This window comes from Phascolarctos cinereus, unplaced genomic scaffold, assembly GCF_003287225.1.
Source record: "Phascolarctos cinereus isolate Bilbo 61053 unplaced genomic scaffold, phaCin_HiC Scaffold_5;HRSCAF=322, whole genome shotgun sequence".
NCBI classification, from domain to species: Eukaryota; Metazoa; Chordata; class Mammalia; order Diprotodontia; family Phascolarctidae; genus Phascolarctos; species Phascolarctos cinereus.
Window position 1 is genome coordinate 194,785,397 of NW_027555958.1, and position 19,059 is coordinate 194,804,455.

Here is a 19,059-nt window from a genome sequence, read left to right on the forward strand (position 1 = left end):
AATCGGGGTTAAGTGACTTGCCCAAGGTCACACAGCTAATAAGTGTTAAGTGTCTGAGGCTGGATTTAAACCCAGGTCCTCCTGACTCCAAGGCCAGAGCTCTATTCACTATGCCACCTAGCTGCCCCCAAGCCTAACATTCTATCCAACTCTGAGGCAAGAAGCCCACCCAAAAGTAGCACAGGGGTAGAGGATGAACCTGCCGCAAATCCACAATTCAAAAGCTAACCTGGAGAAATGAGTAAGCCTGACTCCAAAGGCACTCAAAGAACAGTGCCTTACTCTCTCCCACTCTTGCCAGCTTCACCCTGACCCTCACATCGGTGGAAGACATTGATCTCTACCAATGAGGAAAGAGTCCCATACATTGGCTTTGGGACTTATATTACATTCATCTGCGCTGCCCCACCCCCATAAAATGATAGCTCTTTGAGGGAAGAAATATGCGTGGTTTTTTTTTCTCTTTGAAAGCCTTGCATCTACTGTAGAAGTACTTTGCACACAGTAGGTCCAAATTTTTGTTGAATTGTACTAAAATTATTATAGTAAAATCCTGGAGTACTAAAAAAAAAAGAAAGAAATGAGTAAGCCAAAAAAATCAGTATTTAAAAAAAAATATTGTAGATACGGAGATCCCTCAAAAGGAGAGAATAACTATATGACAATTCTGAACAAAGACTTGAAGTTTTTTAATGGATTTTCCATAAACACAACATGATATCTAGAAGAATGAAAATAACGTGTTAAAAATGAAATAAAAGCTCTTGAGGAAAAAATCAAAAGGAGAATAAATAGCTGACAAGAAAAATGGTAAACCTTACCTAAGAGGTGGAATCTCTGAGAACTAAAACAAGACCAAAGAGACAGCAATGATTCTATGAGACAGCAAGAAATATCAGAAGACTGAAAAATAGAACATACAGCCAATCCTCAACTTTTGCAGAGTTTAACATTTCTAGAAAACAGTGTGAAAGTCAAAAACACAAATACTGATACATTGAACCCATGGGAAATAGAGGGTTAGGTTTCCACAACCACCAAAAACTGCAATCTTTCACTAGGGATTGCTGAAAATACATTTTTCTGCATATGATTCTTTATAACAAAATATTAATTCTGATAATATATACTTTTCTTGACATAGAAACCATGAAATAACCCATAAAATGCAGTACACAAAATAAAATTGGTAATAAGCAAAACATTTTTCTTGCTAGTAATTCCCTAGAATTCTATGGCCTTTTGTGCTAACATCTTAATTTAAAAAATTATTTCAGATAATTTTTACTTTTTACAACACATGAAATCTATAGTACCATAAATAGTGCACAGCAAATAAAATTCTTAAAACTAAAACTTAAGCCTGAATCTTACCTTCCACTATGTCAGATGGCAGGGTGATGGTGTTTTACTGTATACTATACTGCTGTAGACCTCTCTACTTTGGCCTCCCTCTGAAAACCAAAGGAGAAGTTGCTGGGACTTTAATTGGTGCTGTCAGAATATGCCAAGACTGGTGAGGTCTCAACATCACCTCTGACGTTCTGTTAGAATTCCAATACCATTGGAATTGGAAATCGCAAAGAACACGCTAGCTTAAAATAATCCATTGGGTGACATCTGCTTTCTGTACCATTTGAGATCTTTAATGGTCTCCTGGCCGACAGCTGTTGCAGACATTTCACCATGAAGTTTGTTTAACACCTTTATTTCTCACTAAGCTACATCATTGACTTTGCAAACTCGGGTTTAGAGGCCAAAGGACTTGGACTATGCTTTGGGGCATAATTGCAACAAAAAAACTTGAAGTTTAAAGGCAAACAATGAACATATGTGACAAATATATAAGGAGCTCTTTACAACTGTAGCGTGAATAAGACCAGTAAAGCCCCTAGTAGGATACCAGCCACTCCAAAACCTGTCTTTTTTGTAGCTCTCATTTTTTCTCTACTGTGCATAGCTGGGAATGTGCCCAGTTGCCAACATGAGAGTGAAAATGAGGTTACCAACAAAACCATTCAAATGTTTGAAGTCACAAAACGTAAGTGGATAAATATTGAAGATTGATTGCATAAGCCATTTACTATCAAAAACAGTTGATCTGGAAAAATGGTGATGGAGAATCATTAGACTCCTTGAAAACCATGATGCAAAGAGAAAAAAAAAAAGCCTGGACACCATATTTCAAGAAATCATAAATGAAAACTGCCCGTGTCTATTAGAACCAGAGGGCAAAGTAATGTTAGCAAGATTCTACCAATCACTTCCTCCTAAAGGAACCTGAAAAGTAAAATTCCAGGAATGTCATTTCCAAAATCCAAAGTTTCCACAACAAAGTAAAAATTCTGCAAGCAACTGTAAAGAAGAAATTCTAAGTACCAGGAAACACAGTCTGGCCCACAAAAAAAAAAAACCTGGAAGCTTCTACTGAAAATGAGAAGAGATCTTAAAATATAATATTCCAAATGGAAAAGATAAAGGATTATAACCAAGAATAACACCCTATAAAGCTGAGTACGACCCTACATGGAAAAAAATTCATCTTTAATAGAGGACTTTCAAGCATTTCTGATGAATAGTCTCAAGCTAAGTGGGAATTTTGAAAGAAAAATTTAAGTATCTGGAGAAACTGAGAAAGACAAATTAATTTAAGTAACTGAAAGGAGTTCTAATATTCTGGTATTCTAATACTAGAATAGTGCTAATACTCTACAAGGGAGAAAAAGCAAGTCTCCTTTTGGAATTTTAATGTTTTTAAAGACTATAGGGGGAGTTAAATAAGAAAAACATACAGTTTGGAGATGTACTGGTTTTGTTCTGAAGGCTTTTAAAAAGGTAAAGAAGAGAGGATAAAAGGAATACACTAGTGTAGAAAAGAAGAAGGGGCAAGAAGTTGCTATTTCTCATAATTGGGATGTAGAAGTATATATGAACATGGAGGTAAAGAAGGGAACCTAGGTGGTGCAGTGAATTGTGTGCTGGGCCTGTAGTCAGGATGACTTCATCTTGCTGAGTTCAAATCTGGCCTCAGACACTTACTAGCTATGTGACCCTAAGCAAGTCACTTAACTCTGCCTCAGTTTCCTCGTATGTAAAATGAGCTGGAGAAGGAAATAGCAAACCATTCCATTATCTTTACAGAGAAAACCCAAATGGGGTCATGAAGAGTCAGACATGACTGAAATAACTGAACAACAACAAGAAGGAAGGGGAAGTGAACAGTTAATGAACCTCAATCTTATTTTGAAAGACTAAAGAGGCCGGAACATAGACAAACATACAAATGGTACAGAAATAAATAGGAAAACTAGCTGAGATGTTACCCACCTCATGACAGAGAGGCAATGGTCACAAAGTGAAGAAAGAGATCCTACTTTTCTGGAGATGGCCAACATGTGGATTCATTTTTGCTTGACTATGCTTATTTCTTTGTTTCAAGAGACTGTATCCCCTCAACCCACTCCTTCTTTCTTTCCTTTTTTCTTTCCTTCCTTCCTTACTTCATTCCTTCTTTCTTTCTGCTTTTAGTAAGGAGAAGAAAGAGGACCTACTAATAGTATTGCCAGAAAAAAGAGATAATTGAAAATTTGTTTAAATGAACAGAAGAGAATAGAAAGAAGTTCAGAAAGAAGGACAGACAAGCAGGATAGTTTTGAAAGTAATATGTGGAAGTTATATACTTTTTTAAAAGGCAAGTAGTATCAAGTGGATTGGTTTTATATACAATTTTATTTGGGGCTCTGCTATTTTATATGGAAACACTCTTTTTGGGTGTTTAATTTCAGAATTTTAAAAAAGAGAGAAAGTATATCGACAACATAGGAAGTAATAGCCTTGCTATATTATGCCCTCTTCAGCCCACATGTTGTATATTTTTTCCCAGTTCTGGGCAATATATTTTAGGAAGACATTAACATGCTGGAATATATCCAGAACAAAATTATCAGGATAACAAAGAGAATAGAGATCATGCAATATAAGCATCATATGTTCATCAGAGATCAAGATTGTTCTAGTTGGCCCCAAAAGGCAGATATAGGATGACTGGGTAGAAGGGACAGACAGATTTTAGTTTGACACAGAAAAACTTCCTGACAAATTAGGACTGTCCAAAAATGGAATGGGCTGCCTCATGAAGTGAGAAGTATCCCCCCAAAAGGTCTTAAAGCAGAGGCAGCATGATCACTTGCCAGGCAAGTCTAAGAGGGGATTCTTTGGACTATATGACCTGTGAGGATCCTTCCAATTCTTTTTTTTTTCTAACTTTTTAATCCTATGCTTTAAAGCTAAGGTTTTCCACTACAATTTATGACTTGGCAAAGAAAGATAACTTTTGCTTTTTTTGTTTTTATTTCTTTTGCTGATGTATAAACAGTTGTTGTTCTGTCATTTTTTTGTTGTCTCTGACTCTTTGTGATGCCATTTGGGGTTTTCTTGGCAAAGATGCTGGAGCAGTTTGCTTCTCCAGCTCATTTTACAGATGAGAAAACTGAGGTAAACAGGGTTAAATGACTTACCCAGAGTCACATAGCCAGTAATTGTTTGAGACCAGATTTGAATTCAGCAAGATGAGTATTCCTGAACACCTAGCTATAAACAGTACATTTGTTAAAATCCAGAGGCACCACCAGATGCTAAGAATACTAGGGAAAAAAAGTAAGAGAGAGAGAATAGAAAACAAACTCTTGAGGGGAAAAGGCAGCAAAAAATTTTTCTAACAAGATAACTTTGCATTAACCTGAGGAGATTTAAGTGAAATTTAATCATCATGGACTACTAGGGTTTTCCAACCTTTTTCCGATCATGATGCAATTGGGACATACCATTGATGGAAAAAGGATACAACACATTCTTCTAGTTTAGGCATTTTGCAGTATTATAGTACAATTGAAAAAAAAGCACAACCTGCAAGATGGGATTAGAGAGTGAGTTGAGAGATAGATTTAGAGGGGAGAAAATCATGAGAAAAATGTTAATCAATCACATAAGGTATTGGTAAGTTGAACTAGAGTTCAGTGATTTATTACACTGTCAATTCAAGGTAGCCCCCATGCTCAGCAAATACCTACTAAATATAAGTGTACCCAAAAATGATTAAAAAGAGCTCAACATACACTTCTCGAAATATATCATATTGAGAACCATAAGTTCTCAAATTATCTATCATCTTGAGTCAAATCCAATAGTAGGTCATCTAGTGGGAAAGTCACTGGATTTGGAATTAGAGAACAGAATTTCAAAACATAGCTTAGCCACTTGCTATCTATATGGACTTAGTCAAGGAAATTTACTTTTAACCAAACAAGAGATAAATACAATTACAAAAATTAAATCAATAACTTTGATCACATGAAACTGAAAAGCTTCTGAAAATGAAAATTAATACATCTAGGATAAGAAGAAAAGCAGTCAAGTGGGAAAATATATTTGTACCAGTTTCTCAGATAAAGTTCTGATCTCCAAGATAAAGAAACAATTAACCAATGTGTATAAAACCAAAAGCCATTCCCCAGTAGGTAAGTGGGTCAGGGATATGAGCAAACAGTTCTCAAAAGAAAAATAGCAAACTATTTAACAACCATATGAAATAATGCTCCAAATTACTAATAATAAGAGAAATGCAAATCAAAACAACCTTGAAGCTTTACCTTATATCCTGCCAATTGGCAAAAATTATAAAAGATAGGAAAAGTTGATGTTGGAGGAGTTGGGGGAAGATATACAAACTAGTGCATTGGTGATGGAGCTGAGAATCAGTACAACCATTTTGGAAAGCAATTTGGAACTATGAAAATAGAGGAACTAAAATGACCATTCCTTTTGACCCTGAGATTCCATTATGAGGCTTATACCCTAAGGAGGTCTTTGATAAGAAAAAAGTCTCCATACATACTAAAATATTTATAGCAGCGTTTTTTGTGACAGCAAAGAATTAAAAAAAAATAGATGCCCATCTATTGAAGAATGGCTAAACAAATTGCAGTATATAAATGTAGTGGAATATTATTGTGCTATAAGAAATTATGAATATGATTATATAAAACTGAACATATGTTAGGCATTGTGCCAGGTGCCAGGGTTACAGAAACCAAAATAAAATAATCTCTGCTCTCAGGGAACTTATATTCTATCTGGAGAAGATTCATACATAAACAAGTGTATATGACAGAGAGAGAAAGAGAGAGAGAGAGAGAGAGAGAGAGAGAGAGAGAGAGAGAGAGAGAAAACAAACACATGGCAAAATTTTAGAATAGAAGGCACTTAGCAGGTGGGAGACCTGATAACCACTTGGACTCATCTGCTTCTGTATTTAAGGGGATTTCCTAGCTTGCTCATCTGTTAACCCCCTGCCCCTTTTCTTTTCATCCTGCCTCAATCACTCATTACAGAATGACAGGGCAAAGTGTCTAAAATTCTCTGGGACTCAGTTTCCCTGAATAGGGAAAGGAATGGAAGAGGGTTGAGGACAAGACAACAAGCTAGTCAGGGGAATCCTCCAATCCAGGCCCACTCATCTCCAGCAAGGAATCTTTTGCTGCCTCCACTCATGTCTGGAATGCAGGGAGCCAAAGTAGGAACCAAACTTCCAAGCCGTTGCTGCTATTACTGCTCTCCAGGGGATTAGGTCAGACAGGACAGAGAAAACCAGGAGGCCCAAGAGGGACTCAGTTGCCTAGTTCTCCCCTCCCTTTGCAGCCCAAGAGCCAGCAGATCCTTTCAGCATTAGAGCATACCAAAAAGTCTCAAGAGTGACAAGCTACAATAAAATACAAGGGATTTATTTTTAAATTTAAGATGCAACAATATGGAAATTAAGGGCAAAATCCAAGATACAGTACAATCCCAATTAAGTCCCCATAGGTGTCGATGACCTGCTTGGTTTTGTATGGCCCAAGATTCAAAGACACTGGCCAAAGAATCCAAAAGGAAATTTGGACAAAGGTTTCTTGACATTGTGACTAATACGAAGTATGTAAGGTAGTGATTATAAGAATACAGAAATTTACATATTTTCTGAGTCATGAATCTCTCCACTGTACCCAAGCTCAGAGAGTACTCAACAAGAAAAGCTTTGCCGACTTTGTTGAACCTGGACAGAGGGCTGAGTTGGTAAGAAACTCCTAAATAAGATTTTTGCCTATTTTCATATGTCGTCACAAAAGTTTCACATAACTTTATGATAAACATATGTTCAGGGCAGTAATTTGGCTATTTTTTGGTCTGTGATCAACTTAAGCTGAGAAATTACCACCACCCTCCACTTGCCACACTGCCTAAAAATCCCATCAGAACTAAACAGATGGCACTGTTTTTCCTGAGCCTATTTTTGCTGAAGTCTGGTATTTATTAACTGTTAAAAAAAGTATTATTAAATTGTGCCAAAAAACAAAGCAGAAATTGTTATGTCAACCACCAAATACTACCAGAAATTAGCCATTTGGATACCTAAATGAGACACACAGATCACTGCTAAATCTCATGTCTGAATGACGGATTTTACTTTTACTTTGTTGAAATTAAAAATAAAATTATACACTGTTCAAGCTTGAGCATTATTCAAACAATTTCAAAGTAATTAGCATCTGCTATTCTGTTATGCCAGAAGTCACTCTGAATCTGTGTGGAAGTGACTTGACTGTATGCAGAGGATTTACTAATATCCTCTTTATTGTTTTTTGAGTTCAGTAAAAACAACTGAAACCTTACCCTAACTGAACATAGCAATCTTAATAAAAGTTATAGACATTAACATGCCAGATTTTAAAAGAGAAATTAGGTATAGATATGATCACAAAAGATAAAAAGAGATAATTTTGATTATACAAGACTGAAAAGCTTTTTTTTTGGGGGGGGCTAGGCAATGGGGTTAAGTGACTTGCCCAGGGTCACACAGCTAGTAAGTGTTATGTGTCTGAGGTCAGATTTGAATTCAGGTCCTCCTGAATCCAGGGCCGGTGCTCTATCCACTGCACCACCTAGCTGCCCCCAATACTGAAAAGCTTTTGCAGGAACAAAGTTAATATAACTAAGACCAGAAAGGAAGACATCAACAGAGAAAAATATTTGCATTAAATATCTCTGACATTTTGTCTCTGATATCCAAGTTATATAGAGAATTAGCGAAAACTTTTAAGACCAAGAGCCATTATTTAGTAGATAAGTGATCAAAAATATGAGCAAACATTACTCAAAAGAACTGCAAACTATTAACCAACATATGAAAAACTGCCCCAAATAATTAATAATGAGAAATGCAGTTCAAACCAACTCTAAGGTTTCACCTCACACTCAGAAAATGGGCAAAGATGACCAAAAAGTTCACTAGAGAGGTTGTAGAGAAACCGTAACACAAATAGGCTGTTAGTAGAGCTATGAACTGATCCAACTATTGTGGGAAATAATTTGGAATAATGTTAAAACAGTGACTAAGATACTCATACTCTTTACTTCAGAGAGTTCACTGCTAAGCATATAGAACAATGAGGCCAAAAATAGAAAGAAAGAAGAAAGAAAGTAAGAAAGAAAGAAAGAAAGAGAGAGAGAGAGAAAGAAAGACTCAATTTGCATCAAAATATTTATAGTAGCAATTTTTGTTATCATTAAGAACAGAAGATCAATCAATAAAATTTTATTAAACATCTATGTGCCAAACACATGCAAAGAGCTGGGGATACAAAAAGAGCCACAAGATAATCCTGCCTTCAAGAAGCTTATGATCTAATAGGAGATAATACTAAAATGGATGTCTTTTGGATGGCAAATAGATGAACAAAACACAGTACCTGGATGTAATGGAATATTACTGTGCTATAAGAAATAATATTAAGAAGTAAGAGAAGATGACAAAATGAAGGGTCCTAAAGGACCTCCCATCAAAAATCTAAAAGGGCTCCATATGGAACAATGTTTAAGGAGATCAAAGAGAAATACTGGTAAATTCCTATTCTGGTAATGCAAAAAAAAAAAAGGTAGCCAGAAGCCTATGGGCATTCAGAGACATGTCACAAAGGATAATAATCAGCATAAGCTCCTGTGAATGACACTTAAAACCAGTAGGATCTCAGTCCCAGTAAGTCAGAGCAGCAGATGACTTAGAAAGATGATCATCCCCAAAAGATAACCACACCAAGAGGCAGTATACACTTTGGGGCATTCACAGCCTTAGCAGGAGACAGTGCCAAAACAGGAATGAGTTCTGGAGGTCTTTCAAGGGCTCTAAAGCCAATACTCCTCTCAGAGTTAAAGCAGGATATGGGGCCACAGCTCATACCTTGTGCACGCGCACAAGATTACTCGCAGGAAGCCTGATAATACCACAATCTTCTGACACCTCATGGGACTGTGAGAGCCAAAGCTGGGGATAGAGGTAGTTTTCAGTTGGAGGATATAGAAAGAAAAGGAGCCAAAGACAAGATCAAGACCAACACCTGAATTGGGCCACCAGGAGATGGAAACAGAAGCCAGGGACTGTGGCAAAGGGACAGGCAGAGTCCCAGCCACTCATCCATCACTGAAGCAGCAACCACAAAAAGGACCAAAGAGGACCTGCTTCCCCATTTGAGAAGACGGGAGAGGCCATGGACTGGCTTTGGCACATCATTCTAAACCAGGAAGTGGAGCTGAAAACCTAAGTAAAGAGAAGAAAACTCTGAACAAACACAATGAAGAAATACTACCGGTTTAAAGCCCAAGAGGTAAAACTACAAGAGGCTAACAAGCTCCTAAACAATTACAGGCAGCGCCTCAAGGAAAATAATGACTTGCACGCAGTACTCCAAGAATAGCTAGAAGAAATGAAGCAAAAGATAAAAAATGACATTTGAGGTTTTGAGGAAAAAAAATTGGTAATAAGCGTAGAATAGAAGGTAGAAAACCTTACCCATTGTAGAAGACTTCCTGAAAAAGTAGAATGAAAAAAACAAAAGAAGAAATACTAGAAGAAAGGCAAAAGATTGAATATTTAGAAGAACATGTAGGGTATCTACTCTCAAAAACAACTGACCTGGAAAACAAAGTCTAGGAAAGATAGATTAAGAATCATTAAAGCTCCCCAAAACCATGAAAAAAAAACCCCAAAAAACCTGGGATGCCATATTTCAAAAATATCACAAAATGAAACTGGCCAGGTTCTATCAGAATTCTATTAGAACCATAAAGAATTAAAAACACACAGAAATATCATAGCTAAAATCCAGAGCTTACAAGGAGAAAGAGAGAGAGAGAGAGAGAGAGAAAGAGAGAGAACAGCTAATAATACTTACTTTGCAGTGACAGTGCCATTTAAACTTTTATAATTCAAAGAATGATATAAAGGCGTCTGGAGAGTAACTTCAAATTTGGGTAACACTGAAAAAGAAATATAAGCTTAAAATTATTAAAATTTCATTGATTTCATTATAAAGAATAGCTTTGAAAGATATTTGATCAATGCAATGGTCAACCATAATTTCAAAGGACTGATAACGAAGCATGATGATGAATCATTTAATAGAAAATGATGGACTGATGGTGAAGAATAAGATATATTTTTTGGACATGGCTAATGAGGGAATTTTCTTTGCTTGATTACACATAATTGTTACAAGAGTTTTGTTTTTCTTTTTTTTTTTAATGGGGACAGGGAAGTGAGAGAAAGAAAACATATTTTTGCTATTTGGAAAGTGAGTCCACTTTAGCTCAACAAGATAGAAATATCAATGTCTTAACACTAGAAATAATAATATATATTTTTAAAAGAATTCCCACAAGAGAACCAATAAGTAGTACCTAGAATTCACTTAAAAACACTGTCCAGTGAAGGACAGCCCATGACCTCCCAAAGCAGCCCAGTTCACTCTGAGATGGCTTTAATTCTTATAAACTCTTTCCTTACATCAAGTCTATTTTAACTCTTTTCAATTGACACTTATTGTCCCTAGTTCTGCCCACTGGGACCAAATGGAACAAGTACCCTATTTATGCTGTCTCCCTCTGATAAAACATAAGCTCCTTCGGAGGAGGAATTATCTCTCTTCTGTACTTATATCTTCACACTGCACAGTGTCTGGTATGTAAGTGCTTAATAAATGCCTTTTCACTCATTCATTCAAATTAATGTTAGCTTTCATAAATGGCCAATCACATGTTAAAGCTTTGTTTCTTCTCCAAGTAATAAAAGTCTTTAATCAATTTAAAATCATTAGACTTCAAGACCTTTCAAATCATGTCAACCAATTTAAGGTCAGTTGTGTATCAAGAATTTCATTTCATGTTTTTGCCAAGTTGCCTTCCCATCTGCAATGATGAATTATTTTCTACTTGATTCTGCTTCCTAGAAGAGCAAGGAAGCTCTGGAGTGGACTAGAAATCCTAGAACTAAAGTAGATTGCTGCTGATAAGGAAGGAGAAAAATGAAGAAGACTTGCTATACCTTTTGTGAGGTAGGGTGCCTCACAGGGAAGCTCCTAATATTCAATCAACAAGCATTTATTGAGCACCTACCATTTGCCAAGCACTATACTAAATAGTGGAAATACAAAGACAAAAATGAAGCAGCCCCTGCCCTGAAGGAGCTCCATTCTATCATATGCAATAATGTTATGTATGCAAGGGATCAGGAACACCTGGCATTCCAAACATGGGGGCCAACTGTCATCATGCCCTATTCCTCATCACCATCAAGATTCTCTGAAGCCTCAAGAGTTAGAACATTTAGCACACTCTTGAGTTACAAACCAATAAAGAGAACTTGACTTCTTTGACCTTGCCTCTGGCCCACATCAGCATCCCAGCCTTGCCTACCATTCCCCAACCTGACCTCTAAGTAATTAATACCCTCTCCTATAATAGACCCTTTAAATAGGAAGGAGGAAGCATTCCTTTTAAAAGCTTGCCAACCCCCATTCTGGGACTTGGACTTGCCATACAAATGGTCATGAGAATATAGAATGCTCTAGGCTCCAAATAATAACACAAACAACCTCCTCCCTCCCCAATTTCTATTGTTTGGATAAGAAATAATCACTAAAGATACAGGCAAAAAAAATTGTAATTAATGGTTCTCTCTCCATCCCACCCCTATACCATTCCTGACCCTTCCTGCCACCAATAGTACAATTAATTCATCTTTTCCCTTTGTTCTTTGCATCACTATCATTGCAGCAACTAAAGGAAAAAGATTCAGCTAAGTCAAGTAGAGTGTGTCTGGGTGATGTAATATCTATCCCCCTGGGCCTTGGTACCTTGATGACCTCTTTCTATTACAGAAAATTCTAACCAATCAACCAACAAGCATTTATGACACATATGCTATGTGCCAGGTACTGTGCTAGGTACTAGGTATACAGATGCAAAGAATGAAATAATCCCTACTCTCAAAGGGAGTTTATAAGAGCTAGGTATTTATAGGGGGACAGCAATTGGGGAGGTCGGTAAAGGCTGCACGTAGGAAGTGGTGCTTGAACAGAATCTAGAAAAAAGACAAAGATTCTCTGAGACAGAGATAAGGAAGGAATTCAGTCTAGTAAGGAATGGCCAGAGCAAAGGCACTAAGGTAGTAGACAGAGTGACATGTATGAAGAACACATAGAAGGGAGGTTTGTCTAAATCTCAGAAAGCAAGAGAGAAATATACACAAGAAAGTTAGAAAGATAGGTTTCAGCTGGGTTATAAAAATCTTTTAAGAACTAACAAAAAAGGGGCAGCTAGGTGGACACTTAACACTAGCTGTGTGACCCTAGGCAAGTCACTTGACTCCAATTGCCTCAAAAAAAAAAAGAAAGAACTAACAAAAAAGATTACATTTTTTTCTGGAGGCAATAGGGAGCCACCAAAGAGTTTATTGAATAGGGCAGTGATGTGGTCAGATTTTCACTTAAAGAAAATCACCCTGGCAGCAGTGTGAAGGATGGCCTTCAGTAAAGAAGAGACTTCAAGCAAGGCAATAAATAATTTAGTGACGTGAACTAAGATTTGTGCATAGAGAGAACAAGTCAAATGAGAGATACTCATGAGAGCACAAAATTATGATGCAAATGAGAGTGGAAATAAAATTGGCAAGATATGCATCATATTGGATAGATGGAATGCAAGAAATTGAGTAACCACATAAAAGTTATGAAACAAGACTAGAAGTCATGGTGCCTTCAACAGAAATAGCTAAGTTTGGAAGAGAGGTGATTTTGGTGGGAAGGATAATCAGTTCATTTTGGACATTCTGAGTTTGAGACGTCTGGACCATCTAAATTATTAGATGCTGTTTCTATTAAACTGTTTATATTTTCTCTATTTTGTTACATTTCATTGCTCAGAAAGGCAAGAAAAGGACGATGAAATGCTCCTCTAAAAAATTATTTATGTTTATTTTGTTATTTGTCTTTACTTAAGTGTGTTTATGGTGTTTCTTCCAATTAAAGTATGTTCCTTGAGGCCAGTGTGCTTAAGAAATGCTTTTTGGATAAATAAATAAATAACGTTTACTTATTTTGAGTGGACATTGTTAAGAAAATATTATTAAAGGATATATACATATATATATATATATATATACACATATACATACATATATCTGTGTGTGTGTGTGTGTGTGTGTGTGTGTGTGTCCCAGAATAAGATATATCCCACCTAAATTTGAAATCTATGGATTTTTATGTGAAATACAGAACAAAATAATACACAACATTTATATACATTATACCCAAATACAGTACACAATATAACATGATTACTTCTGTTATCTTTATTTCTGAATAAATTAACATTTTTTCCTTTTAAAGTGAAATTTATCAGCACTTACCATATTCTAAAACTTGGAATGACTGGTAATAAGTCTGACCCTATTTAAAAAAAAAACACAAAAGAAATTTAATAAGTTCTTGATAAGTTACTTTAGTTACTTGTCTATTTGATGACATCCTGAAAATTGCAAGAAATAACAATTTATTAGTGGACAAAATATTTTACTTTTTAGAGTTCCTAGAATTTAATCAAGCAAAAAAACATGTAGATGTGATATTTTGTTAATTCATTTAGTAATATGACTCCTGAGTCCTAAGAAACACAATATTCTTGCATAAAAAAAGTTCTCTGCTACTAATTAGCTGTTTGACTTTAAGTAAGTTACTTAAACTCTCTGAGACTCAGTTGCCTCATTTGCAAAATTAGCCAAGATTTTTTAGATCCTTTTTAGTTCTAAGAATCTATGATTAAGAAATACCATTCACAAAAGGTCATGCTACATCTATTTTAGTCACTGGCTGCAAAAAATAATAAGCTGAGGATATAATTTTTTCTTAAATTCAAGTACTCACAAGTACATAAGATTCTCATTGTCCTAATTCCTTGAATTACTTTCCAGAATGACCCATAAGAAAAATTATACTAACCCTTGCAACTGACAATTATGGTAAACAATCACTTAAGTTCATAGGACCATATATCTAACACTTGAAGTAGTCCCTCATCTTAGGTTAAGAAACTTTTGTAATGTCACAAAGGAAATAAGTGGCAGAATAAGAAATCAAACTCAGATTCTTTGACTGTAATTCTCAATATCAACAAGGCAATGTAGATTCTAATATTAGTAATTGTCTTCCAGAGTATGTTTATTGATCCTTCATATAACTTTAGTTGGAATTTGAACCCAGATCCAGATGGCACAGGGCAGTTGGGTGACACAGTGGATAGAGCACTGGCCTTGGAATCAGGAAGATTCATCTTCCTAAATTTAAATCCAGCCTCCAATCCTTCCTAGCTGTGTGACCATGGGCAAGTCACTTAATCCTGCTTGTCTCAGTTTCTTCATCTGTAAAAGGAACTGGAGAAGGAAATGGCAAACCACTCCAGTATCTCTGGCAAGAAAACTCCAAATGGGGTCGTGGAGTCAGGCACAACTAAATACCAACAGACAGACAAGACTTCTGGTTCTAGATTCAGTATTTCTTCCACTGTGCCTTACTATTTTCCCATTTAGTTATTAGAGAATCACAGAATGAAAGGAAACACAAGTGGTCATCTAGTCCATTCCTTTGCCTGCCTCAGTCAATCCATAAGCAGTTACTGAACGTTGAGAGACAATTCATATATTGGGAAAGGGGCTTGGATATCTTTGTTTTTCTATACGAAGAAATCATAAAATCTCAGATCAAAAGGCACCTTAGATAGAGGCCACCTGGTCCATCTTTTCACTTAATACAGCAATTCCTTCTACAATGGCCTTTGACAAATTAAAATGTCTGTTAAGTATCTACTCCACGCAAACCACTGTTACTTTCCAAGCTCTACGGGTAATAAATACAAGGATGAAATGAAGCATAATATTGAATCATCAATGGCCTAATCGCTCCTGTCCTTCACACACAGCTATCCGCTACCAGCATGAAGTGAGAATCAAAGGCTAAAAAGATCAGATTTTGTATAACAAATTATTCTAAATTATGGACAGATAAGCTTGCCTCCAGGTTTGTATTTCAAGAGGAGAGTACCTGGATGGGAAGAAGGAGAGCAATACTGAGCAGACAAGGTGTCTGTATGCATAATTTATTGTGTGAAGCATTTTGAGAAAGAGAAAAATAAGACTTAGTCCTCAATACTAAGGAATCTATAGTCCCTTTTTGTTCCAGGAGAACATATTGGGACTGTTATACTCTCAACTTATTCAAAACCACTAATACTCAGTAGTATTCACATGGTCAGCAATCAATCTAGCCTTAATACATGAAAATTCCCAGAAAGAACTAAAAAAGAAAAAAAATTACATTTTATTCTTAAGCAAAGGCCAAGGCAAAAGGAAAAAAAAGGAAACAAGGAATAGTTGTAAGTACCACCAAGCCTATTAGTGCACACACACACACACACACACACACACACACACACACACACACACACAAGAACCTGAAGCTATCAATAACCTTTCACTTCTAAGTTTTACTAAAAGGTAAACATCCTAGCTAAAGAGCCCAAAGTGTCAATATCTAGTTGTTAGACTTTTTGCAAAAGGTATGGATTGTGTTTTATTAAACAATGTTTCCAGACAAACTTTACCTGCTTCAAAATGTGCTTTGTGTTACTGCATATTCAAGCTGCCAGCCACTGGAGAAGCTAAACTGAAGGCTTAAAACCTTTGGATAGCTTATTTTCTGATCTAAGCAAACACATTTCATTTCAGGCTCACCTCCCCTACCAGACTGTAATACATAGAAATCAGAGGCAGTTGTTGGCCTCTGTCATTACCCAATATGGTCACTGTTCTGGGAGGGAACTATGTTCTTGGGAAAACTTTCCTAAAGCAGACTCGCTCCAAGCCACACACTCATCCAAGCCCATCTCACCTAAATTTTCCCAGAAGTTTTCCTAGCCATTCTTCAAATGGAAACAGAAAAGTTATTCCAACCTATATTAACCAGTGAATAATTTCTTTGTAAAATTACTTATCCTTTTGTCCCTTGGGCAATTGCTCCAACATGGGAGTGTCTATAATAGCAGCAGATCTGATGAAGGGGGCAGAGGCAAAAGACGTGCTATTTAAAACCCACTACTCCTCTAACAAGGATGCTACAACCAGAGCACAAATTGAAAATAAGTGAATTACTAAAACTCTATTTATATGTTCCTGTAAAAAAATTTCACCAACCCAGAGGAGTATCTAATTTTAATGTTCTTCAGGAACATTCTACACCACCTAACCGTTAAAAGGGGGTAGGGGAATAGGAGGATTATATAATACAGTGCAACCTCTTTCAACTCTTGAAAAAGGCTGAAATATTATTTCCAGGGTTTTAAAAAGTGAAAAACAAAATTAAACAGTTACATGAGTGGGGTCATTTATTTAACCAATGTGAATGCTATTGAATGAAAATTAGTTAATACTAGTTATAAGCAGAAAGCAGTATGATGCAGCAGGGGGAAAAACACTTAGTCTGAAGTCAGCAGACCTTGGATTTGAATCCTGCCTCTGCTACTGATGACCTGTGGGACACCAGACAAGCCCATCACCTCTCTGACCCTCTGTTTCCCCATTTCTAAAATGAGGGGGTTGCGCTTCCAGCTCTAAGTCCCGTGGTCATGACAGATGAAACAGACAAACCTGGGGACCCTGATACTGCTTATCACTTCAATGGCACCATGTGTTCAGAGTTCCAAAGAACCAATTCACAAACTTCTAGAAGACAACCTGCTTGGTAATATACTCTTCACATGCTTGAGGTAGACACTTCCCTAGCTCATTGATAGGTCTGAGGCCTGTTGGTTACCCTCAATCTGGTTTAGCTCATGTGAGGCAATGGTTTTACCAGTATGTGGCTGCTGTACATGCTATAGTTTCTTGAAGCCACACATAAAGGGATAAGAAAGTAAGGGGGATTGTCTTCCCCTTCAGAACAGCCCTTCACACAGGCACATACAAATCACTGCTCAATATTACCCAAGCTGATCCTCTTTCTCTTCTTTTTACTACAACATTTACTCAGTGCCTTTTAAGTCGATATATATAAAGATGAAGTAAGACATTCTCCTCAAACCAAATTCCTTCTTATTGAGGAAGGAGGAGTGGACACATAAATAAGAACATCAGATGAACCCCAGTCTAACTGCTTGGTCCTGAAAACTTTTCCAGTATGGTAGAATGAGCCAAAGCTCATACCTCATTGACACAATTTTCAGACATCTAGTATCCAAATACAAATACCATCCTCTGAGGGTTTTAAAAATCTCTGTTATATATGATGCCATGTTGACTTCCATCTCTCTTTATTTGTCATTAAGAATGTCCTACATAGGGTTCAAATGAAGAAGACAGGCAGCACAGTATAATTGAAAGAACCTCTCAGGCTTAGAGTCAGGGGAGACCTGGGTTGGAACCCCACCCCGATAGAGCAAGGTGCAGTGGAGTGGCTGTTGCATCTGGAGTCAAAGTTAGAATTCTGGCTCTTCTCCTTAATACCTACGTAATCTTGTCAGCCTCTGTGTGCCTCAGTTTCTTCATCTGTAAAATGAGAGAGTTTAGACTAGATGTCCTCTAAGGTCCCTTCCAGATCTAAATCTACAATTCTACAAATCTCTCAGGATTTCCAAAAGGAATTGTACCAATCCCTATGATATCCTTATCTAGCTCACTCGTGATTATTGTATGCGAAGGTTCCTTCCTTAAATTGGAACATCTGGAAAGAACACTACCTTCGCTTTCCTAAGTATAAAAACAGACCAGTCATTTCTCATTCTCTAGATTTCATCACCACAACTAAGCTATCTCCACCCTCCACCTCTTGAGCCCCTTCTCTCATTGGTGATTTATTCAGGAAACCTCCATTTTGAGCAAAAGTCCAGATTTACCCCCGTCATTTTCTGGACTTTGTCACCATACCTCTGCTGCCTCTACCCTCTGTCCCTATGGGTACTTTCCCCCAATGGTGAATTTTTCCCAGAATCTCCATTTTGGGAGGGGCCTAAACATGTCATCCCTCATTTTCTGGAGTTCACTACCATCCCCCTACACAAGTACCTCCTCTCCTCCCCAGTTTCTTTCACCTTCCCCCTCCTTTTCAGTTTCCCTTTTGTGTACTGTCTTCCCCCATTAGAATGTACTGTCCCTGAGAGCAGAGACTACCTTCATTTTTCTCTTTGTGTTAATATCTCCAGCACTCAGCACAATGCCTGGCACAATGCTTACTGATGGACTGTTGTCTTAACCAAAGTGCTCAGGAGCCACTAAGGTCAGTCTGGAAGAACTAGCCAGCTTCTGGACCAACCTCATATATGCTGTGGCATATTTTGGTTTAGGACAAAAAAAAAAGGAGGCATCACAGGCTGCCACATTTCCTTCCAACTTCCTTTGCTTTAACATTAATAAATTTTACTTAGGAAAACTCTCTGCCAGCATGAGCTTTCTCTCTCTACCTCAAGTCCAAACAAGATGCCGTTACGTGAAGATTTTCTCTTTAGTATCCTCTTCCTACCTATGAGATACCCTCCCTACTCCTGCCTTTACTCATCAAGAGCTGCTGTTTTGCACTCCATACCCTGAGAACCAAGTTCTGGTACAGTTCTGAGGTAGACTCTTGGGTAGCAATTAAACAGAGAAGCCCT

At 37.1% G+C, this 19,059-nt stretch overlaps 1 protein-coding gene across 1 annotated transcript in view; it reads right to left on the bottom strand.

The window, feature by feature from the left end:
* The window catches only part of CD109 (CD109 molecule), a 167,204-nt gene that overhangs the window by 79,262 nt on the left and 68,883 nt on the right, over positions 1-19,059 (bottom strand). Inside the window, 2 exon segments of the mRNA XM_021000156.2 lie at positions 10,263-10,347; positions 13,775-13,814. Of these exon segments, the coding sequence (XP_020855815.1) occupies positions 10,263-10,347; positions 13,775-13,814 (125 nt within the window).